The following is a 25,157-nucleotide window of genomic DNA, read 5'->3' as shown; positions in this document are numbered from 1 at the left end:
TTGTGGGGACAACTTGAATTAAGAGATCATAATTCATTGTGCTTTAATGTGTCAAGAACTTCTGCAAAAGGGGTCAGCAACTTTTCGAGAACAGCAGGCCAAATTAATATAGCTCAGTCCTAAGGTAGGCTGGAATTGTTAGATATTTGATTAAGATGGTGCATTCTCACCTTGGCATCAGGTCAACCCCAGTCATTTCAGTGGAGTTTAACCTGTTGTCCCAGTAGGCTGAATAAAATCTCTTCTGTAAGCTGCAAGTTACTGCCCCTGATATACACAATAAGAGCTACAACTTAAAAATATATTGTAGATGTGAGCATTACTTGAAAAGAGCCCTTGTAAAATAATAAGTCTACGTATTATTATCGTTTGGCCTCTAATTGTGAGAGGCCTGAATAGCTAAGCAGGCTTTTCATTGACTTAGGACCTCCTTGCTTCATTTTAGTATCTTTTAAAGCACATTTTACACTTGAAACAGCAAGAATATAAGTCACTTGGAAAGTAAGGACCAAGGCTGGTTCATAGCTGACTTCGAGTACAAATACAAGTTGTTGTGTTGCCATCATAACGATCTGTAACTCTGAAGGGGAAGTGAAAAAACACATATAAACATAAGGTTTTGTCTTTGCTCTTGTCAGCTGTTCTTCCAGATACTGTTTTTTGTGATCATGTTGTTGGGATGCTACTGACAAACATAAGAAATGTTGAAAGATCAACAGACAAGTGTGTTGGAAAGATAGATTCCTGGAAAAAGAACAAGGAGATGTCAAAAGGACTCTTTGAACAAAAGCCTAAACTGGAGAGAGCATTTAGAAAATGCACTGTGAGAAGCATTGCTTAGATGAGCAGGGAGATATACAAGTGTCCAGTGGAACAGAACTAGCCCTGGCATTAGCAGGCACAATGGGCACTTTTACATGTGTTCCAGGGGTGGGGTGGGGGGCAATGCTTTTATTAGAGCGTCTCCAAGAGCCGCTCTAATTAAATTGCCACAGCATCTCTTGTATCAGCAGCCCCATGTTTCAGAATGGTGGCAGGGGCACTTGAACTAAAGTTTGTTCAATGAGCTTTAGTTCAAGTGCCTTCGCTGCCGTTCTGAAACGGGGACGCTGATACATGAGACATGAGTCTGCTGGGGTGTGGTAATTACTTGTAATTACAGCACATTGGAGCAGGCTCCACGGTTGTGTACAGGTACCCAACATCATTGAAGTCAGGGCTTTTATACCAGGACTAAATTTCATTCAATAGCACTCTTATATTTCTAACTTCTATAATTCTCTAATGATTGCATTTTGAGCCAGAGCTTCCATCACTCTTATTACCATGTAGTTTGACAGAAGTTATTGTAGAAGTACTATGCATGCATAAATATTTACAATTTGAAATGTGTTGTTTCTAATAGACTGTGTATTAGCCAACGTTTCATTCTTTGTCTTCAAAGGTTTCTATCACCAGATAAACAAGGGAGATAATTTTGTTGCTGTTTTATAGATCTGTTAATAGATGTTTTGGGAAAAGGATTTTTTTCTTTCATTCCTTTTCCATCACTACCAGACCCTGTTCAGATGCCATAAAAGACATCACACACTCTTTCCTAGGTGTTGGGGTTTTTCTGAGTAGTGATTAAGCTAGACATACCTGTCTGAGTGATATATTCAGGTTGGTGCCTATACAGTATATTGAGAATTAATAGATTTTTCTCCTTTTCTTAACTTTAAAGAATAAAGAAATATGAAGTTTGGTTTCACCTGGCATTGTTGGAGGACTTCTAGAAGATTGAATAGTTTTATTTTGAGCTCCTGGTACCTTAATTTAAAGGTAGAATGTGTTGGATCTTTAATACAGGCTTCCTTTATACATGGTGCTAATTAGGTTTTGAAGTTAAATATTTATGAACCAAAAAGCCTAAAGTTTTTTTTTATAGAGTGTCTCATTAAAAATGTTTAAACCCTCCAAGCTCAACTTTTAATTGTTTTTTATTATGTCTTCGTTTCTTGGACTTTCCAGACATCATAGATTCTTCTGTCTTAAATAGGTCTTGAATTTCTAATGTAGAAAAATAGTAACCATCCTTTTGAAAACACAAAACTTTAATTCTTTAAAATATCTGTGCATTAGGAAACATGGAAGGAAATGTTTAATGTATATGCTTCACCTTTTTGTGTCATTTGTATTTAATGTGGGAGGTTAAAAAGACCTTCTAACTTTACCTATATCAAAAAAAACTTTAGCTACATAAAATATATTTATAGCAGAGCTCTCTGGAGAACTAAAAATGAACTGTATCTCAGAGATGTTTCTGCAACTGATCTATGAAAGGCCATGTGGCAGAAATCATAGATTCATAGATTATAGAGTCAGAAGGAGCCCAGTGGATCATCGTGTCTGACCCCCTGCCCCTGGCAGGAAAGAGAGCTGAGGTCAGATGACCCCAGCCAGGTGATTGTCAAGCCTCCTCTTGAAGACCTCCAAGTTAGGTGATAGCACCACCTCTCTTGGAAGCCCATTCCAGACTCTGGCCACCCTTACTTCTTCTAATGTCTAATCTGAATCTACTCTCCACTAGTTTGTACCCATTATTCCTAGTTACCCCTAGGGGTGCCCTGGTAAATAGCGCATCACCAATTCCCTGCTGTCCTCCCCTGATAAACTTATAGGTGGCTACAAGGTCACCCCTCAGCCGTCTTTTGTAAAGGCTGAAGAAATCCAGATCTCTCAGCCTCTCCTCATAGGATCTTGTTGTTTATTTGTGTCTTTTGCACCAGACTAAAGATAAATAGCTTTATATGGCACAGCCCTATAGATCTTAGGGTTTGGTAGGAACTGACTTCTCCCTCCTCACTGAAGATGTAGCTTTATGGCTCTGCACAGTGCCAAAACATACTCCCTGAAATCCTGGAAGCCACTGATTTAAACTGATATGATTCATGTTGCACACAGCTGCTGTCAGAAGGAGGCTTTCAGAATTTGTAGCAGATTTTCCAGTGCCAGGGATGACTGGGCTTTCAGACTCCCCAGCCAGCTGACTTTCTAGGCTGTGGACACTAGGTGCTATGGGCCACCAGCTAGCCCAGTAGTCTTGGAAGTCCAAGCATCCCTAGCTCTGGAACAGTCTACACAGCAGAGCTGCCTTGGAGCCATCAACCCCTGAAGACCTGGAGTCCCCAGTAGCCTATGAGCTGAAAGGGAGCCAGACATGTTTTCAGTAAAGCCTTGTCTGTGGCTTGCCACTGTTGTCAAACCAAATGCATTTTTGTAAAACATTTTGGGTGTGATAAATCATCTTTCCAATCAAACGTGGTCAATTGGAAAATTCCCAGTCAGCTTGAATAGTGCCTACAACATTAACTATAATAGTGATTTTACCCCACATCTCATTACACATGTGGTTTAAAGTCCCAGGAATCTCTACGGGAGGTGGCTGCACTTGTAGACTTCTACAAGTGGGTTGCATAGAAGAATTTTCCAGGAAGCACAGTTCTGTGTGGTATTGTGAGCTGTAGTCCTTACATGATGCATCTGCTTGTTCTGGACTGTCTGCAACAAAAATGTACCAAAATATTGTGTTTTGGAACTTTTACAGCCACCTGAGGGGGACTTTCATATTTTACCTTAAGGGTAAAGGCTTTTATTCTCTGTTTTCCCAGGCTACTGAATTTGCATTTTTAATTAATTTGATTTTCCCACCATGGATACAAGTATTGAGTGTAGACAGAAACAGCATGCTGGTATATGGTATTTGCATTTATTGCTTTGAGTGTGAGGTAATTTAAATAATAACAACTTTTTAGCAGCAGCTTATAGGACAATCAGAAGAGCGGTAGTTGTAGACACATCTTTGTTCTGAAGAAGAAAAACACTAACCTTGAGAACATATGGCCACAAACTTACTGAAGGTGTTTAAGTTTCTTTTGATTTATTTTCTAACTATGAGTGTTTCACTGTTAAAAAGGACAGGCATTAATTTCACATCATTAGTGGTGTTTTTTTTTTTTTTACTGTTCTCAACATTTCTTTACCTTGTTCCTATTTAGAATGCTTAGATCATGTATATAAAGATCAGGATGAAATAATTTAAAGAATTAAAATCAATTAACGTATATATTCAAGGCTACAGAACCATACAGTTTTGCTATTTTTTGAAGAAATAGCTCAGAACCGGTGGCTGAAACATACATAGGAAAACCGTTTAGTGTAGCACACTTGTTACCATGGTTTTGTCAGAATCTCTCTAGGCTTGTATTACATTTATCTAAGGTTACTGGCAGTATTGTATGACTGGGCAAATTTAGATTTTTACAAGTGTGTAAGAATATATGAATTTTCTGATTTTACAGTTTGTGAAGAGTATTTTTTTGAAGCATCAATTTCTTGATTTTTTCCTAGTTCAGCTGCTAGAGCACAGGTATCAGCATTATATATGGAATCCTTTGATCTCAGGATAGGGGTCAAGAATGAAGGAACATTTTTGACTGAATAACTCTTTTTGCTGTTGGTGTAAAGATGATTATTTCCAGGTGTGGTCTAAGACTCATAGGGTTGGGGAACGGGGTACATGGAAACTTCTACGATTTCCAGTCCTACACAAGAGTACCTTTTAGAAAAGCTCTTATCATACTGAATAACAAAAAATACTGTTAGAGTTGAGTATATGTTCAGTGTTCTGGGAAGCCTCTTCCATTTTGCCTTACTGATAACTGCTAAATAAAATTATTTTCCTTACCTACAGCTGCTCAGTTGGTAAAGAGATTCTGCTTTTCAGTAACGTGTGATTTCATGGTTTCACTTACTATAGTAGTAAGATGAAAAATACTAGTTCAGGATTTCAAAGTGATCTCAGAGCACATTGGAACATATTTTCCTAAATCCCAGCTGTTTGCTACAGCAACCACACTAAACAACTGCCTCTGAAAGTCTGGTGGTCATTTTTTCAAGTCTTAAGTAAGTTCAGATGTATGGCTGTCAGGTCAGATTAAAATCACTTAAAGCAATTATGACCCTAAAATTTGATTTAGGTTTCAGAAAGCCTCTAAGCCTTTTTTTTTTTTTTGGATGGCTTTAAACATGTTCCATATGTAATAATGGAATTATTAACTTGATGGACAATTTTGTAGATTTGCATACCTATATTTGCATACAAAATAATTTGCTGTCTTCTACATCTTTTTCCCACCAGATGTGAAGTGACATTGCAAAAATCACCACCTTTGTGAGCTTACAGCTTAGTAGCATTAATGTGCAGTTGAAGTCAAGTTGTGCTGCTAGCTGGAAAGAGAACTGTGGGTGCCAAAAAAAGTTAGTTTCATAGACTTTAAACAGAAGCAAAGGTAAACATAAAAAAGATACTGATTGGTACCAATAGCAAGAATAGCTTACATCTAAAAGAATTAAAATTGGTTTTGAAAATCAGTTTTAAAAACACAATTCTTTGATCATGTGATATATGCAGTCATAAGTTATCTCTGAATGATGGATAAAGGGATAGGGGTAATGTTACAAGCGCAGACTGAACTTTGTAATTTCCTGACTTCTGAGTACTTACATTTCAGTCTTAAAACTTTCAATGTTTTTCTTAAATTTCATTCAAGTCCAAAATCTTTAACTGTGTAGCTATGTAGAAATCCCCTTTGCTTTTTTCTGAGCTGCAGAAATTAGTTTAGCATGGCACATAAAATATTAGTATTAGGCTCCCTGGATATGTCTGTCATTACAGAGGAAACCTTGTTATCCAAGAAATACTTGGAGTACTTTTAGGTATGTTATGCAATGTTTAGCAAACTAAATAAAACAATTCTAGCAATGTACATTTAGGGGTAACTTTGGCTTAATTTATTTGCAGGTTTGAAACTTGTATATGTAGTGTCAACTCTGGTTTCGTTTTACATTCTTTAAGGTAAATTAGTTGAATTCTAAAAATAACTCTGTAACATATTCACAATGCTTTGGATGTCAGCATTTCATGACATTAATGTACACCTTTTTACCATACATTCTCTTGATTGCTTAAATGGTATTATTATTCCAAAATTTTAAGAAACACTTGTGTTCTTACGTATTTTTTTATGAAAACATTTTCCTCCTTTAATATTTCTTAGCCCTGAAAAATCTATGGTCAAGAACACTGAGGTGGAAAAATCAGTTGTCAGAAATTAGGATCCATGTTAGGTAGTCTGAGGCATTCTTTATAGTTGCATAATCAGCTGTTATTTTTTTCCACAAAACCTCTGCTTTCTTTAGTTCATAAGAGAGATGATGATTGTTCTATTCAATGTGATCATTGTGTGTACATCTTATTTTTTGTATGACTGAACCTGTGCTCTGAAAACAGAATTATTAATTAACTTATGGGTTTTTCTGTAGCCCTTACCACAATAGTATCAGAGTGCTTCACAAATGCTATGGATTTATGTTCACAACATACAACCATAAGTTAAGGAAACTGGGGTATAGATAGGGAAAGTTCAGAAGTATCCAGTAAACTTGGGTGCCTAGTTTGACATACCTACAGCCTGATTTTTCAGAGTCTGTGGCATTATGTAGCATTTGAAACGTATGAAGCACAACCCCCATGAGGTTTATTTGCAGCTGAGTGTTCTGTACTTCTGCAAATCAGACCCCAGCATATCAAGTTGGGCATTCAGAAATATGCAGCACGCAATTAGTGAAACGAGTGGTTTAAGTGGCTTGTCTCTGTGTCAAAGGCTAGGATATCAGCCAGTTCCTCCGCAGCTTTCAGCAGCCTTACACATGAGACTGGTCCCCTGTCTTCCTGTAGTCCTCTCGTCTAGGTCATTTACTATGCACCTTCTATGCTCTCTAACAAACAATACCAGGATCCTAGAATAAGTCTCCTTTGTAACAGTCCTGATCCATCCCCAGAGTGGGTCCATCCAGTACATGGCATGAAGCAACTGTCCTGTTGGAAATGTAGCATGCTTGTATAATTCATCGTAAAGCATAGGCACACGGGAGAGAGGAGGGAAGGGGGCATTTCATAGATGCATAGACAGTGTTGTTTTTGGCATTTCCTAACTTTTGACTATTTGACTTCACAATGCTAATGTATTAGTGTTCTTGTAGCATAGTAGAGATGTATTTGAGTGAAACAAATTCTGGTCTGTGGAGATATACCGATACCCAAAAGTTTTATCAGGAGAGTTGGAACCTCTAGATGATATTCAATGCAATACACGTCTGCACCACTGTAACTTGAGCCAATATAGTAATCAATGGCAACGTTAGGTTATCGTTGTTTGTGGACCAGCACTAGAAACGGACAAGATGCTCGCTTTGTCCGTGGAATTTTGCTAACATTCGCTGATAACAGAGAAATGAGCAGACTCGGCTCTCTTGGATCCTGTTCCAGAATCTGAAGGAGATTAGTCTCAAGTGGCCACATGCTCTTCTGACTGTCCCTCCCATGTCTGACCCCTAGTGCCCTGTCCCAGTTATCTGTTTGCTGCCTTCCAGTCCCATTCTTGCTTACCCAGTCTGAATCTTCTCAGGTTTATGAGCCAGTACCAGTTATCTCCCCTTCCAAAGCCATGTCTTTCCCATCCTCAGTCTCTGTCTTTTGTCCAGTCAGTCCAGTTCTTACCCCTCTGAACCCAACTCCTTCTCCTCAGTCCTGTGGTCCAGACTGTAACAGGTCTTCTTACTGATATTTTGTCCATTTTTTTTTCTCCCATTCTCTGCCACTGTCTCGCAGTCTTAGTGTCTGCTCTTGGGCTCCATGCCCAGTCTTTCTCTAGCTCCTGTTCTCTTAATCATTTTTTTGCTGTAGCTTCTCTTCCTTGTCCTCATGGCTTCTTTTATGAGTCTCACAACCTGTACCAATTCTCCCCCTTGTCAGATTTGTCCATTTTTCCTGCCCCCCACCCTATCTTTTTTCCACTGCCTCCTAATGCTGGTTTCTAGTCCCAGTCAACACCCCCCACCCTTGTTTCGGTCATCAGTTTTGGAGTCCTGGCCTGGCTGACCCATGCTAGGTCAGCTGTGATGGGAAGGTGACATATGCTCCATTGCTCTAAGGGTGGTCTCATTTAAATGGATTTTTCCAAGGATGGCAAAAACACCCTGATCCAAAGCGTGGGGGCATTAGAACTGTTGAAAGGAAAAGTCACTAGAATGATCATGGGTGAAATTAAACTCTCCAGCTCCCCCTCCCCAACATTTTTTACTGTTTTGGAAATGGCTGAACCATTTTGGCCGATTTGAAAGAAAAAGAAAATCAGCCTAATGCAGACATTTGTTGTGAAAACCTTCAGCCCCAACGGTTTGTCGGGCAAAGTTGTAAGCAATTGGAAACAGGATGTTAGAATGGGAAGCATCAAACATAAGAAATGGCACAATTAATACCATTGTAATACATCTGGAACGCATCCAACTCCTTTAAAAAAATGTGTACCTTTTCATTTTGCACTGTCAACCTTTTTTCCTAAAAGAACATAGTCTTAATACATTTTTCTCTTGCTGCTTGTTGCTTCTATAATAAGAATTGAAGTGCTTCTTTGTGATATCAATCACTTCCGTCATTTATCATGTCATTACACTATCTGTTTCTTAACAGGGAGAAGGTGTTGTGATTTATGAAATGCTTTGGGTGATAGTTTAGTTCTGTCTGGGTGGACAGTTATGTTAAAGTCCCATATCAAATGCTGACATTTGAGTATGGTATTACATGTCCTTCATATGGCTTAACTCCAAAAGAGTGAGAGAGTGAATTTAGGTTTTTGTTTGCCAGTCAGTCACTAGTGGAAGCTTAGGTAGAAATGAAACTCATGCAAGAACTAAAGAAGAGATTTCTGGAATGGTGCTCCCTTGACTGCTAATAATCTGCAGAAACCAACCTAGACACATGATACTGGTTATTCCTGTTTCCAGCTGAGAGAAACAGAGCTGAAGGAGAAAAGGAAGTTATGAATAAAATAAACATGATTTAACTCTTTTCCTGAACAGAGCAAAGCACTAAAAATGGCCAAGAATCAGAAATGCTTTCCTAGTATTACTTTCCCAGTTGCTGTAGTTGTCCTGAGGACTTAATGGTTTATGACTGAGAGCTTAATGGTGTGCAGATAATTGAAAATGAGAGGGGAGGGATAACAGACAAAATCCCCACTAAGATGTGGTGCAAGCTATAAAAGGAGGTGATACGATCTCAACTAGGAAGCTGTCTCTGTCTTGACTAGCATTCCCCATTTAGTCTAATGCAGTGGTTCTCAACCTTTTTAAGCCCAGGGCACCTATCATTAGGCCCAAGGCACCTCTCCTTACGCTCAAGAAACCCCTAAGGAGAAGGCAACTCTTTGTTTTTGCTTTTTTTTAGACTACTGGGAAAACAATACAGCAATTTTTCTATTGCAGAGAACAGAAATACTACAACAGGTGTGGCGTTTTTGTTTGTTTTTTACTGCTATGGATTTTTATTTGAAATTAGTGGATTTATCTTGTGATTTCATACTTGCACACCTAACAGTGCTAACATTGCATGGCACCCCCCAACATCCCTGAAAGCATCTCAAGGCTAACCTAAGACTCATTTGTCCAGCATCTAAGCCAAAGTCTGCTGTCTCTGGTTCCTTTTGTGATTCAGTGGGAACACCTGCTTGAATCTGAGGGCGTAGTTGGCCTATTAAAGTTACCTATGAACCCTTGTTAATTAGAAGTAACTGTGTTCCTTGTCTAAAGTCAGTTCAGCTACCAGTATTGAACTCACTAATTTGTTTTGATATACTGGAGTGTGAAAGCCCCAGTATTAAAACAGATTTTATTCTTAACAAAAGCATAAACATTTTCCCTTCAGTAGGATCAACAACTTGAAAATATTGAAAAAAAAGAAAAGAAAAGAAGAAGCAATTTGTAGGTGAAGGGCAGTAGTGTGGATTGCATTAACACAATTCATTCTTTGCACATGGAAAACAAGTTTCTGCTGCTTGACAATAAAAATAGACGTCCAAAAATAGTTGTCTTTTTACTGTATTTTGCCTAAAACAAGGTTGTGGAGGAAATCTTACTCTCCAAGAGTTGAGGAGGCAAGGAACCACAATTTCATTCTGTGGAGTGCTGAACAAACACAGCAGAAAAATACAGTCCCTGGCCACTTCAGAGAATTTACCATCTGGGTGTAGGGACAATGGATTGATGCAATAAAACAACACAAGGCGGTGTGAGAAAATCTAGAGACAGTATTGGTCACACAGATAGGTAGATGCATATACTTTACATGCTAGCAACCTAATCCTCACCAAGTTTATTGATGGTATCATAGCAAAGAAATGTTGTAAGGAGGGGTTAGAAAATGGTTGGTGATAGATTTTTGGATGTTTACAAAGAAATCTTTGCAAATATATGGATAGTGTTAATATTAGCTTGCTAGGGCAAACTGCTGGGTTGCCCACATGTTTGTTTATAGTTGTGGGTTACTCTGTGCGTTTTGAGAAGAGGTAAGGAACTTCCAAGCATCAAATATTGTTTTTTACGCAGATTTAATTGTAAGTTCCTTGCTGGCAATTATAATCATGGGTGTTTCCTACTAGCATTTATTTATTTTTATATATATATCTATCTCTATCTATCTATCTATCTCTTTTTGTGCTGTGTTTGTTCAGCACTCCACAGAATGAAATTGTGGTTCCTTGCCTCCTCAACTCTTGGAGAGTAAGATTTCCTCCACAACCTTGTTTTAGGCAAAATACAGTAAAAAGACAACTATTTTTGGACGTCTATTTTTATTGTCAAGCAGCAGAAACTTGTTTTCCATGTGCAAAGAATGAATTGTGTTAATGCAATCCACACTACTGCCATTCACCTACAAATTGCTATAGATAGATAGATAGCTATATCTATATCACGTATTTTTAGAAAATATGACTTTGTTCTTTCATTACTATACTAAATAGAATTTAGTGGCTTCATTTATTTTTAAAATGTTGAAGAAGGTCAATATTAGTTTTAAGATTTTAAGATGTTTTGCATTTACAAAAATTCTTCTCTCCATATATGTGAACCAGGTATTAGCACTTACAGTCTTTCTTCACTGACTAAAGTAGTTTGCCTGGAGCATGTCAACCCAAAGGCTTTGTGTCATAAAGCTCTAATCTTTCTAAACAAACAGCATAGATAAGAAGTGATACTTCTGAGTGGAGACAGGACCTGGTTGGGAAGCTTATCACATTGGCTCTTTGCTTTACTTAGTTAATTTAAAGTGTTAGTCCAAAAACATTATAAGCCCCATTTCAAAGCAGTCAAGGATCCTTAAGTGGTGATATCATCAGTGGGAGAAGATAAAGATCCTCTGAACTGATGTGCTGAGACTAATAACAATCTAATGGAGGTTTAAATTTTAACAGCCCTTCTTCTGTTTTGTTTGGTTTTCACACTGTAAACTAAATGATTTCCTTATCTGATAGAAAGTTTTCCACAGAGGTGTTTTTGCTGCATTTTTGTGCATGTAGAAGGAACAGTAAGTGCAATTTTCTTCACATCAGGTGGGACAAATTGCAAGTATTATGCCACAGACCTGTCATATGTACAGATCTTGACAGTTGGATTGTGGTGCAAAGGTGTACTTTAGGCATAAGGACCACCATATTATAATCTCTAAAGGGTAGTACAGGTTTCCTTTGCTTTATGTGGGTTCTGTATATGCAAATTTGCTCTCATGTGAAGACCCTTTTTACACCCAAAATTTGCTATATGTGAGGTAAATTCGTCATGTGCGAGGTAAGTCTGTGGGGGAAAGGGCAAGAAAAGGGGTACGGTGCAGCCCAGCGGCTGCAGGCAGGTGGCCTCGGCTGCTCCCGGGGCTGCAGCAGGGGGGAAAGCAGAGGGAACTGTCAGTGGGCGCAGGACGGGGAGGCGCAGCGCTTGCTGCTACACACGCCGCAGGAGGGCTGCAGACTGGGGGGCTGCGCTGGGTTCTTCCCAGGGGGTATGTGCTCCTGGATCTGCATGCGAGACAAGAGCAGGCTGCTGCTGCAAGCTGAGGCTGGCAGTGGCACCGGGCTGTTCGTGGCAGGGGGGTTGGACTGCACTGCACTCGGGGAGGGCAGTGGTGGCACTGGGAGGGGGGCTGCAGCCACCCCCAAAATTTGCCGTAGCACCTCTCAACCCTCCCTGTCCCAACATCACCGCTGCCCACCCTGAGCACAGTGTGGCCCAGCCCTCCACCAGGAAGAGACCAGTGCCACTGCTGGCTCTCGTCCCTGCACAGATCTGGGGGCATATGCCCCCTGGGAAGAGCCGGGTACAGTCCTCCAGTCCATAGCCCTCCCATGGTGTGCGTAGCAGGAAGAGCCCCACCTCCCCCCATCCTTTGCCCTGCACCCACTGACAGTTCCCTCTGCTTTGCTCCCTGCCACAGCCCCCGGGAGCAGCTGAGGCCACCTACCTGCAGCCGCTGTGCTGCGCTGTGCTGTGCCCCTCCTGCCGCCCTTTCCCCAGCCCCAGCCCCACTCCCTTCATCACCACCATGGGAACGTATCCCTATTTGTTACCTTATATACTGGGTTCCCTTTATGCGAATTTAAGTTATGCACGGTTTTCCAGGAATACATGTACTACATAAAGCAAGGGAAACCTATAGTTGACAGTAAAATGCAGAACCAAAAAGTACATGCCGATGCACATTAAACTTCCTAAACTGCTTTGGAATTTTCAAGCATAACATCTTGGTGGGTTTGCCTTTTTTTTTGTTGGTACTCCCATCTTTTTTTGTTTTCATACTGTGGCCAAAACACAGGCAATGCAAGTATCCATATCGCTAGTTTTGGTTCTTTTAGCTACAACTACAAGTAAAGACCCTTGAGAGAAGAAAGGCTTTAGTTAATCTAATCTAGTCACACCTACACAGGATTCCTTCTTGCACATTTGCTAGTGTTTACTTTACTTTAGTCTTGTCTAATGTGTTAAATGACCGGGCTTCCAGTGCCTCTTTTTAACACTTTCACAGACTGATTGCGAATCCCAAGTCCTCTATTGGAAAACTCTGTTAAAATCAATGCTTCTTTTGAATTTACAGATAAGTAACTGTTACTGAAATAGTATCTGTAACAGTAATTAAAAACCACTTGTTTCCAGACAAAACCAACCAAACTAATCTCAGCCTGGTCCATGTAGAAAGTGAAGTCCAAAAAACCCATGCTCTTAATACTTAATGGCACTTTTACACGTGCTCAGATACACTCTGATTAGAACATGTTGGAGCAGACTCAAATAAGCTTTAGTTAAAGCGCCCCATCAGCATTTTGAACTGTGGGCCACTGAATACCCAAGACTCTGCGAGTGTTTTAATTAAAGTGGCTTCTGAGAGCCACTTTAATTCAAATGCCCCCCAACCCCAGAGCACATGTATAGGTGGAAAAAATGGGATTTTAAAATAAGTCTTTGTGCATGTCTGCATTACCTACAGGTTTACCTTCTTCAGGACATCCATGATCAGTGTTGCCAACTGTCCATAAATATATGAACAGTCAGTAAAAATTCAAGCTAAAAATACCTGTCTGAAAATAAATAATTTCAGAAATAATTTCTGTAAATAAAGCCCATCTAAGCCCCTCCCCCTAAAAAAGAATTAAGCTTCAGTTCCTTTGTGAAGCTCCTCTTGGCAAGAAGCTGGACAGCCAGATCAGCAGCAGAGCATGGCACACCATCTGACGACTGAGCGGGAGTGTAGCACCCTGCTGGAAGCCTTATCTCATTGCTTTGTTAGGCCCCTTCTCCTCTAGCTCTATGCTGCTGCTGTTTCCCATCCTGTAATACCAGTAGGTTACAGTTAGGCTTCTTCAGTGTTTCATGCTGAGATGTGGCTGGCAGGGGTAAGGCTGGGAGACTGGACAATATGGTGTAGGGTGCAATTGGGTGTCAGTGTGTGGGGTGAGTACGGGACCCCTGTGGTTGGGGCATCAGAGTGGAAAATCATTGTTGTAGTTGCACAGGCCTGTCAACTTAAGATTTTTTTTTACTGACAGTAAAAATGTGTGTCAGTAAAAGTTCGCAGATTGTCATTAAAAAAAAAAAAATTCTTGGATTGGCATCCCTGCCCTCGTGTCTCAGTCTAGTCCTTGAAACAACTCACCTCTTTTGAAAACAGTTTTCCTTTTTGGACCTACTGTAGCACTTTTAAACTCCTATAATCTTGGGGCTGCTTCTTGTCCCACCATTGCCTTTTAACAATTACATGTATTTGCTGAGAAGTGGCTTATCTTGAACTCATTACCTTTCTGATAGTCTGACTGTCCTCTGTTAAGCTGAGCAAATGCACTGATGGTGCATATCTCAATAACCAGGTCAACAAACAGGACTTGGATCATTACAGTGCAGCTCTGCTTCTGTCAGAGAGTCAGAGATGGTGGTTAAGATGCAATATATTTCAGAAGGCACCTGTATGTTTTTTTTTTTTTTAAAGATAACATTTTTATGCAATTAAAGTTTACGTGATGATGAGCATGTTAATTGCAGCATAGATGGCAAGGGTGCTACATACGCACCTAATTTAAGGTATCATAAAATGGCGAATGAGTCGTAACAACATTCCACATACCCATTGGCTACGACTACATTCATTCCCCTTTCCCCCACCTGTCTCACCTACTGACCACCTCAGTTTACATTTTAATTGACTGGCTTTCTTGCATAGGTACTGGCCTCTGGTTGCTTTACTACTTACTCCACCCAGGAAGAGCGCAGACCATCTGCAGATGCTTCCTCAGCCTGACAAAGGGTATTTGTACCCAAAAGCTTGCAAATAAGAATTTTTCCAATTATTTGAGTTGGTCTAATAAAAAGATATCAGATTTACCCAAAGAACCTTATCTACATATGTGTAGAACACTTTTATGGCTGGTTTGTTTGGTTCCTTAAATTTAACATGTGGCCAGGACCAGCAATCAGGTGATTTGTTGTCTTGGATCTCAGGCTGTGGAGAGCAGGAGGAGGAGCTGAAGCACTTTCTCTCTGAGGACTTTAAACCCCACACATTCCTCAACAACCCAGTCATATGGCCCCAGGTCTGGTTCAAGACATAGGCCTGTCTAGGGATCAGGGCTGATAACCTGCAGATGTCTGGGTCAGGGGTGACAGTCAGCTGGTTCCTGGACAGAAATTCGTCCCAGGCTTGTCTGGCCAGGGCCTGTAATCAGTCCTGCATACAGGGCTGGGCATCTGTCTTTCAACTTGTTAGTGTAGGGGGAGCCCAGTCTCATGATCCCAGGCCCATCCTCCACTGACTAGTAGTAATGATATGATTGGGACCTGATCCTTGATCCCAAAATCACATGTCCTGCCATGCACAAGTGGCATGGCAGGAGACACAATTATTGGGATCAGGTATGAGCTCCCACAGGGCCATTAAATGAGCATGTGCCAGGAGCCTAAGCTTGTGGTGAAAAGACTACACTGAACTCTCTACCCTTGGCAAGGCTCCAGAGCAAAAAGCAGAAAATAGGAGGAAAAGACTATTCTGATTAAGTGTCTTCACCTAACTTCTAATTTGGATATTGTCTGCCAGCTCCCTAGGGAATATCCTTGACACAAAGGCTGGGTCCTGCAAGCAGTTAATATAGTTAACCCCCCTCCCCAAACAACTTCCAAAAAACCAAAACGTTATTCTCTGTTGTAGTTCCTCTTAATTTCAAAAGGACTATGCACAAGGGTAAAGATATATACAATAGGAACTGTTTGCTGGATATGGCTCTCTGCTGTCAGAACTAGACAACTAAGGCCCCCTGCTTTTAACCAAAAAGTGAAGGCAGAATATGGCAACGTAATTTGATCAACACACTTTAAATAAAAAGGCTTTACTCCCAAAGACTTAAATAAATGTAGAGTGCTGTTATGCACAGCATATAGGAACACATGCATGTCAGCAGCTCCATTTCTTCCAAACTGATAGGATTCCCTGGCAGTATCATATCCAGTAACTTTTTTGTTTCTGTGGCACCTGGAGGACCTGCAGCCTGAATGGCATGCTGTGTACTCTTGTAGAGCTTATAAACTGAAACAGGATCCCTGACCTCTGTGACCGGTAAGTTTTTAAATTCCTGTGGAAACTTTGATTCAGGGCCTGCTGGAGCCCTTTAAAAAAATCATAGCAAATAATTTCTAAATTAACTGTAGAACTTCCTGAAGGCATTAATTCTCACCAAATACAGATCTTGTAGACTAGAATGGTTTGGGAGAGATGAGAATTCAAAATCTTTTTTAAGAATTATTTTAAAATGGCAGAATACTAATAACTTTTCAGATTTTCACCTCCCAGACCACAGCTGTCCAACCACTAAGTGGCTGGGGATCACAGCAACACAGGCACTCCCACCTTGTTGGACCATGCATGCATGCAGGTGCTCCCCCAGAACCACACCTCCCCTGCAGCTTCTTGCAGGCTCCTCTGTGCCACTGCCCCTCATAGGTTGTCCAGGCTGCCGGATCCCCTATCCTCACAGGCTACATTGTGCCACACCAACCCCATCTGGTTCTTGGGCTGGGTCAGGCAGTGGAAGTCAGGGAAGGAAGAAGGAGGTCCAAGACCCCGGTCCTGCTGTAGCCACAGCAAGGGGGCTGGGTGGGAGCCTGGGGCCTACATGTTAACTCCTCCTGGGCTGCATGCAGCCTGCAGGCTTGCAGTTGGTCAGCCCTGTCTCAGAAGATCCTTTTTTTTTTTTTTATCTTGTGGTCCCCCAAAATCTATCATATTATTATATCACAAATGAGAAAATGAAAAGGCAAAATGTTTTTTGTTATAATGAAGGTAGGTGTGTTTTAAAGGACTGAATGTAACCAAAAATGTTTTGCAATAGAAAGCAAATTTGTATTTTTAATGATGGACTAGCTGTTGTGACTGAATTTCAGACAATTAATATATTGATTATAGTGGTTTAGGCTATCTGAAATCAAAAGGGATCAACAATTGCAGAGGTGTAAATATAACTATTTAAGAATATTTATTATGTCAGTGTCGCTATTATAAGACATTTATTGATATTTTATCTGAGACTGAAAATTTAGATAATGTTTTCATCCAGATTTTGTGCACTAAAACATTATATGTTAATGACTGGGTTTTCTCTCTCTCTCATAATCACCTCACTGGTGTGTATAAATTCCACCTGTAAACCTGCAAAGTCTCCTTGAAAATGATTAGCTCTGCAAAGCATTTCAGGGTTTAACTTTCTACAGGTGTATATCAAAATTAGCCAGATTTAACTTTAGAAAATTGTATCTGGATTGGGCATGTGTTTGCTAAATCACATCATGAAGTAATTAAAAATGGCCATGCTTTAAATCTCTAACTGGGTTTTAGATGCGAACAGAGACAGACTTTTTATTGCAGTATTTTGCCATTGCCAGACACTAATACAATACATTTTCTCTCACTTTCAAACATAAAGCTAACAGGGACAGAGTTTTTAATATTTTTATGGTACTGAACAAACTCCAGCTTATGTAAATAAACGGGTGAGTCTCATCTGAAATAATATGTGTAGTAACTTGATTCCTCTGATTCATAGGCTTCGAAAAATTTACTACTTAACCAGCTGGAGAAAATCATAGTACATCTGACCATCCCTTGACTTAGTCCCTGGTGATGAGGAAGGGCCAGCATTTGTTTTTCATTCGAATCAAATGTTGCATGAGCAAAAAAGAGGAAGTGTATGCTGGTCATAGGTCAGGTGCATGATAGAGTTTACAGAGAAACTTTTCCTTCATAGTTTCTGCTGGTCTAGATTTCAAGTGTTGGCTATTACATTGCTTCCAGTTATTTTGAGGCAGGTTTTGCTTAAGTAGTGAAAATTTCAGATTTCAGTGTACCCCAGAGATTCAGCTTTGCAAGCCGTAGAAGCATCCTAATGCTGCAGAGGCTGACTTCTGGCTTTTCCAGGGCTGGAATAAGTCTTTTGTGCAGGTCCAGGTGGGAATGCGTGGGAGACTGCTTCTGGCTTTGAGTCTATCAGATGAAGCCAAAAAGAGTAGGTGGGGGAGAGAGAGAGCCTGGCAGTGTGTTGAGACAGCGCTGCAGGTTTGTGGTGAATGGTTCTGCTGTTCCATGATTGCTGTCTTGCTCTGAGGGGGGGACACATACAACCAAATTATGCAAATATGAGTGCAATATCCTACATTTGCTTAAAGTGTGTTTTGTTGGCAAAATTATTATTTACCCAGGATATGTACTAATTAATTTACTCTGTTTACTGTTGCACTGAGCACTTGTTGCTTATAGTTGGAAGAAAATTGATGAATGAGTTTATCGACATAAGCTTTTAGTCCTTTTTATTTAGCCTCTTGGGTTGTTGCTTTTGCAGTGATAATAACTGAACTATGAACAGTGATGTTTGGATATTTCAGTATCTTAGATTGACAGGAATTTGAAAACAATAGGCATGAACCAGCCTCACAGTGCCTACCAGCCAAGACTAAATTTGCATTTACAGCCTCTCTCTTTATATAAGTACAACTGTTATTCATTAGACTGCTGTACTTTTCTTTCTCGCTACCACTAAACTTCAGGCTAATTACTCCTACCCCTTCCAACAGCTACAGTGTTTTGAAGAGCGGACCTTGTGACTTACGAAGTCGGTCTAAATTTAAATTGGATGTTTCATACCACAAGTTCAAACCACCACAAGTAACATTACAGCATAGGAGAGACTTGGAATATGAGAGGGAAAACTCCTCAGTCTCTTAATTGTGTATCACTTGAGTTTAAAAAACAGCCCTAGTTTGTGTTTAGGATACATTTTGCATTTAAAAGATATAAAGGAAATCCAGTGTGAATCATGAAGCCATAAAAATAGTCATCTAAGCCAAAACTGAGTCTTTGGTGTTCAAACCGCGTACAGGTAGTTCAGTCAATATCTAGTAAGTACAGTGAGGACTGTTTTTATTCTCTTGTTGCTTCACCTTTATTGTAACCACTTTATTTGTCATGAATGTTTTGAGAGGCAAGGTAATTTTTAGTCTGACGTATTATAAGAGATTGTACTGTATAAAATGTGTCCTTTAATGTGCCTAGCCCCCTTTTTGTATTTGTATGTGCACATACTAACTTGTATTTTTGTGCTTACTAGGAATAGGAGGCTTGCATGAATTTGTGCTGAAGTCAGCAACATTATCTACATCGCCAGCTTGCCCTCCATTTACACCTCTCAATTTTGAAGCTACACCAATTGTCCGTGTTGCTATTGAACCAAAACACCCAAGTAAGCGTTTAATTTTTTTTGTTTTATAAAAAATTCACTTGCAAAACAATGGCCCGTATCTGAAACTTTAATATGGTTGTCTTTGAGCATTTACTTTTTCCCTAAGCAGATAGGAGGTACATAATGTTTTCCCTTATAAATGTACTCTTCCTCATGGAGCTTAATACAACAGAAGGCTGTAATAGTGAGATACATTTATGAAAAATTCTGAAATAAATGATAAAAGCAATCATATGCATAATATTGCATGCACACTGCCAGAAATTTTTGTTGGAGGCGAGATTTTCCCTTTAGCTCCCAAATTTATTTCTGAATAATGAATTATTTTCCTTTAGAATTGCCTTGGGGTGCAATCTTATACATTTTTTTAAATTCCAAGGGGAAAATGCCCTTTCCAGAACAGGTTTTTGTCCCATTAACTTCTCACCTGTTAATATTTCCTGGATCTTGTTCCCTTAATCGCACTTATATTTTTTACAATTTTCAAAATGTCATTATAACTTGAAGACATAAGCTTTTTTTTTTAAATAGCATTATTAACCATGCTTGTGGGATCTTAACATGGAATGCAAGTCAAATTCCAGCTCTTTATATGGAATCAGAAGAAAATGAAAATAGTTGTATAAGGTTACTGTCTGATACATGTGTAGTTCTTTTGTCTGTTATACCTGGATATGGGAAATTCAAACCCCATTGGTACCAGGATACATATTGCAGCTTTTGGGGAAAAATATAATTAGGAAGGGTTGTAGACAAATACTCCAATAAAGCTAGGCTGAAACTCGGTGAGAAAAGGTAGAAACTGAAAATACTGGAGAACTGACTAAAACCATGGTGTTTTTTTACATAGGTTTCCTCCTGTGTTCATGTATTGGAAATGTGAACGCACAAACAGAACAATATGCTTTACATTGGGTTCACAAATATTTTGTGCACTATTTTTTAATATTGTCTGATGAACTTTTTAATTGGTGAAGTATTTGTGTGAACTTAGTCTTAGTTTTTAAGGTGGAGTGGGGTGGGAAATATTTCTAATTGCAGTGCAGAAAAGTTTCAGAGATAAGTACTCTGACAAAAAAACACAGAAGTCAGTCATTGAATCACAAAGGGACTTAAGTGTGTTATTACAGGGAAATAAAGGAGAATAATCCGTTTGACTTTTCTCCCTGTCTTCCTTTAATACTCTCATGTGCTTATTGTGATTCAGACTTACTACCCCAGACATTCAGCTGCACTACTAAATATAATTCCTTTCTTTTTAATGCCTCTGAGATTAATGTTCTTCCCTTTGTTCCACAGACCTAAAGCTGACAATGTTAACTTTGATAGTGCCTTTCTTTAGGCGTAGCATATTTGGATTCAGTCCTGGACTCTATTAACATTTATTTCACAGATATCTACAAGGATGAGGTTAAAAATCTTCCATAACAGGGGTTCTAAATACACAGTGCCTTATGTGGCTATTTTAGAGAAAACTTTCAATAAAGGAGACTAGAAAATGTACTGGAAAGCCAGACACACTTAAGGTCTCATCATCCTGATTTACTTGTCATTATCATTGCCTGATCTATCTTTCCTTTCACTCAGCTCTTAGGAAGGCTGAGAGCAGATCTTTTGTCATTACCAGAAAAGTGTTTTCCTGGAGGTCTTTTTGTACTTGCAAAACTTCAAGGCTTGCTCACTGAGGTACACTTTCTCCTTCACATGTGGACTTCAGTTTACAATATCAGGGCAGCTTCAAAACCAAGTTTAATAAATGCATTTCCCACAGAGTAATAACATTTAGTGAATATAGTTTATTTTACTTTTAAGCTGCTGTTAATGTTCAAATTAGAAATTAGCTATTGTATTCTGAGCAAAAGCATAAAAACACAGTTTGCCATAGAATGCATTATATAATAGCAGGATCATCCAGTGACACTCCTTTGCTGCTACTAAAATCCAATAACACCAGGGTCATTTATAAATGGGAGATATACATTGTCAGATCCTTTGCAAGTTTACATATTCATATATATTGAGGAGGCATTGTAAATGCAAAATTGTTGTAAAGGGAGGGGAGGGAGAAGAGTAAAACATTTGATAAGTGTGATTTTTGGGGGGGAACTCCATTTAACAGATGGCTTATGGCTTTTAAATCAAATCAATAATTAATAACAGAATATCGAATGTATGGAAGTAATGAGAGAGATTCAGTCCTGTGGCATCACAGCTGTCCATCCCCAAAGATTTGAGAATAGGTTATTGAGAGTAGGTTTAATTTGTGGCCATGGCAGCACTATCAGTAAAGACTGGTTTGGGGTGTACTGAATCGGCATTATCTCTTAGATGGCCTGACCTCCCTCTTTTGTGAATTGTTCCAGCCAGTAAGCTCTGATCCCACAAAACGTGAGAGTTGTGGATGACTTAATTTTTGTCACCCTGTTACTGATGCTGTCCATGGCATTCCTCAGCCAGGGACCATCTTGACCAGATTTTACTTCCCTTACTTTATTTTCAGATACCTTCTGTTTCTTTTGAATTTTCTGTTTTTTGTTTTAATGCTTCATTGCTTATTTGTCTTGTTTTTTGTAGTATATCATTGTGGTATTGATACAGATTTACAACCTCATTTTCAACTGATTGTTTTGGGGTTTTTTTTCCTGTTTTTAGCTAGAGACTGCTTTTCTTATTGAATCTTACTACATTTGAATTTTAGTCCAGATCCATTGGTTGTTGCAAGGCTGTCTTTCTGCTCAGGTACAGACTGTTCTCTAGCACTGAGATGACATGTTCTGAAGACTAGGGTTGGACTATGTTTCTGGTCATTACACCACTGACCCTTGGATGAAAACAGACCAGAGCTGCCTGCACTCTCCAGCCACCTTAGGCAGGCAGTCCCAGTGCTTCAGAGGCCCAATCCTGTGAGCCCCAGGAATTTCCATTCATGGGGCACACAGGAATCGACCCCTGAAACCCTGGGAACACATGCCTGAGTTCCCCCATTTGGGAATCCCTGGCTGCCTGTCAACACTGCAGTGCAGCCCTGTCCTGGGGCTGGGACTGCCAATCTGTTGTTCATTTGATTCATGGTCCCAGCCTCGAGACCGCACCTGAACCCACTTTCCCCACTTAGAGACATACTCTGGAGATTCTCCTGGATGTGTCTGTGTAAGACAGGAAAACCAGGCAGGTGCTGTCAGGACTTCAATGGCCCCATCCTGCACAGGAAGTCCCAAAGCATGCAAGACAAGCTCCTCAAGCCCCAGGGGAACATGTCGCCTGTTGTCTTGCAAGCTCAATGGGCATCATGTGTTTTGGTCAATGAGGTGGATCAGCTGCTGGGACACATTCTGGCAGCGCTAATCCGCTTCATCTGGCAATGTCTGTTTCTAGTCGTACCGGGTGCTGACAGATGTGGAAAAAAGAAAACCCAGAGCTTTACTGGAAGACCTGGCTCTGCAGCATCTGTGTAAACTGGGCACTTAAGCTGGGTTTTTTGGTGCTTTTATCTAATAAGTATTTGAATCCGCTATTGCAGGGGTTGTCAACTGGGGGTATGGGTACCCCTGGGGGTTCTTGGGACAGCCCCAGGGGATATGCGTGGTGGCTGCATGGAGTGGTGAACGGCGGTGGCAGTGGCATACGAGCTCCCTGTCCCCTGCTGCTGTCATTCACCACTCTGCGCTGCCAGCTTCACATCTGGCCAGCCATCAGCACCCCCCACCCATCTGGAGGGGGGTACACTCCTGAAGGGATACACACCAGATGGGATACACGCCTTAAAAAAAGGTTGAAAACCCCTGAGCTATTAGATAAAAGTGCCACAAAGCCCCACTAAAGCACCTGACCTATACAGATGTTGAATGAGCTGGGTCCAGCCAATGTGATGCCTCTTGTGGGCACGTGCTATGCTCATTGTGGGAACGCACCAAGCGTGAAGTAAAGCAGTTTGTTTTTTATATCCACATCTGTAAGTAGCCTATGCAGATGTTAGAGGAAGGGAGAAGCACATCTTTATGCATCCTGCAGTTCATCAAGTCATGTTCATTTGAAAATTTCTGAATCCCTTGAATCTACAGATAGCTCCATGGTTATTCCACATGTGTTTAAAAAACCTTAAAAATATATCTATGTGAAACTTTTGCTTAGTTAGAAACAATGAATCATTCTAGCTCTCTAGTTTGTGTTTTTAGTCTGAAGAAATTTGGGTCAAATGTAGTAATGCTTTATTTACCAAAGGGATGCTTTTAGAAATACATTTGCCTTTGATGTACATTGAATGGCATTTGTTTTGTAATACTAAATATAATTATTGATAGGTATCTGTGAATGTTTTTCACTGAGTGCATGCCCCTTCCAGTTTCAGAGTCAAAATCTTTGTATAGTGTTTTCATAAACTCTGAAGTAAGCCAACTTGGTTAAGCTGCCCTGAGCCTTTGTACAGAAGGGTGTCATGTAGATTGAATTATAAAAAAAGATAAATAATCTCATTTTGAGGGTCTAACTGCTGAAGACAGCTGCTGAACAGTGTCCTATAATCTTAGGTCATATGGCCAGAAGAGACTCTTTTCTCCTTTTTGTTTGTTTTTGCAATGTATCTGGTTTCCCAGCTTTTTTCCATTGAATACTTATAAGCTTAACATAAATGAGTAAAATAAGATTAATTTTAATAGCCTTTATGAGTGGAAATATTATGGTGTTACTTCCTTCTGAATACAAACATTCAATTCTGGATAGCTAGTGAGAATTTTATGCTTGTATGCAAAGAAAACAAAAGGAAAATCATTTTTAAATTGTTAATGAAATTTGAAAGCAGTGACATATGAAATACTGATTTTTCTTAAATCTCCACAAAGCTTCAGTATAAACCTGCCATATCTCATTTAGCCAGAGGGTGATATTTTAATTTTCGATTATTTTAAGGCAATTCTGTTTATTTAAATTGCTGTGCTTTATTGAATTTTATTCCCTTCCAAAAGTGTTTTTGGAAAATTTCCTTTTGGGTATTGGGAATATTTGTATCTCTTTGGGTCCTTTAATGGCAGCACAGGGAAGGTTTACAAGCAATTTGTATGTCATTTTTCACATGCATGTGCAGTAGAAATAAAACAAACTAATAGACAATTTAACCACTTCTATTTCAACACAACAATGAATTTGTTTAGCAGTGTGAGCATTTCTTATAACAGTTAGTCCATATAAGGGGCTGTGTCCTGAGGTTATAACTCAATGCTTAGACATTGGAAAGTTGCCCAGGTAAGGGTGTCAGGGCCTGGCTTGGGTTATTTGATTGCTCCCAAATGGCATCAGTAGTTCTGTCATAAAAATGACTTAATATTTCTCTCCTTAGACCAAAAGTATCCTGGTTAACATTTTTTTTCTTCTCCAGTGGTCTTTTATTAAAGAAGTTTTTTTCCTTTCTAGGTGAGATGCCTCAGTTGGTCAGAGGAATGAAGCTTTTAAACCAAGCTGATCCTTGTGTTCAAGTTTTAATCCAGGAGACAGGAGAGCATGTGCTAGTGACAGCAGGAGAAGTCCATCTTCAGCGCTGCTTGGATGACCTGAAAGAAAGGTTAGGGAGCAGCAGGGAAGAAATATTTCAGGTTCACTAGCTTTGTGTAGAATTTCTTCATTGTATCAACCTATAACTATGATTTATTTCCTGGTAAGGCTAAGGCCTTCTCAAACAAGACTTCTGTCTTGCTACTGGATCATAGATATAAACTGGAATAGCTATACAGTTATCTGCAGCTGGCAAATGCCACTGACTTCCTAATTGTATATGGCTTAAACACCTTTTTGGCGAGCTATTTTTTTTATAGAAGTCATAAACTGAGGTAGTTTCAGGGTGTTATTTAGAATTGTAACATACATTTCATACCCTTCTTCTGCCCTCCCATGCTCCCCTGCCTTCCCCTGAAGTCTTCCCCCCTTATATACTTATAGACTGCCACCAAGTCCCCCCTGAGCCTTCTCTTC

General features: G+C 39.8%; 1 protein-coding gene across 2 annotated transcripts in view; it reads left to right on the top strand.

The window, feature by feature from the left end:
- The window catches only part of EFL1 (elongation factor like GTPase 1), a 384,491-nt gene that overhangs the window by 123,380 nt on the left and 235,954 nt on the right, over positions 1 to 25,157 (top strand). For both annotated transcript variants that reach the window (XM_019504107.1, XM_019504108.1), the window contains 2 exons: positions 19,065 to 19,196; positions 24,603 to 24,750. In XM_019504107.1, coding sequence (XP_019359652.1) covers positions 19,065 to 19,196; positions 24,603 to 24,750 — 280 coding nt within the window. The remainder of the gene's footprint in view (positions 1 to 19,064; positions 19,197 to 24,602; positions 24,751 to 25,157) is intronic.

Source organism: Gavialis gangeticus, unplaced genomic scaffold (assembly GCF_001723915.1).
Source record: "Gavialis gangeticus isolate Ggan-Ray unplaced genomic scaffold, GavGan_comp1, whole genome shotgun sequence".
In the NCBI taxonomy this organism is placed as follows: domain Eukaryota; kingdom Metazoa; phylum Chordata; order Crocodylia; family Gavialidae; genus Gavialis; species Gavialis gangeticus.
The sequence above is the reverse complement of the archived record's forward strand: the minus strand, read 5'-3'. Positions and strand labels throughout refer to the sequence as shown.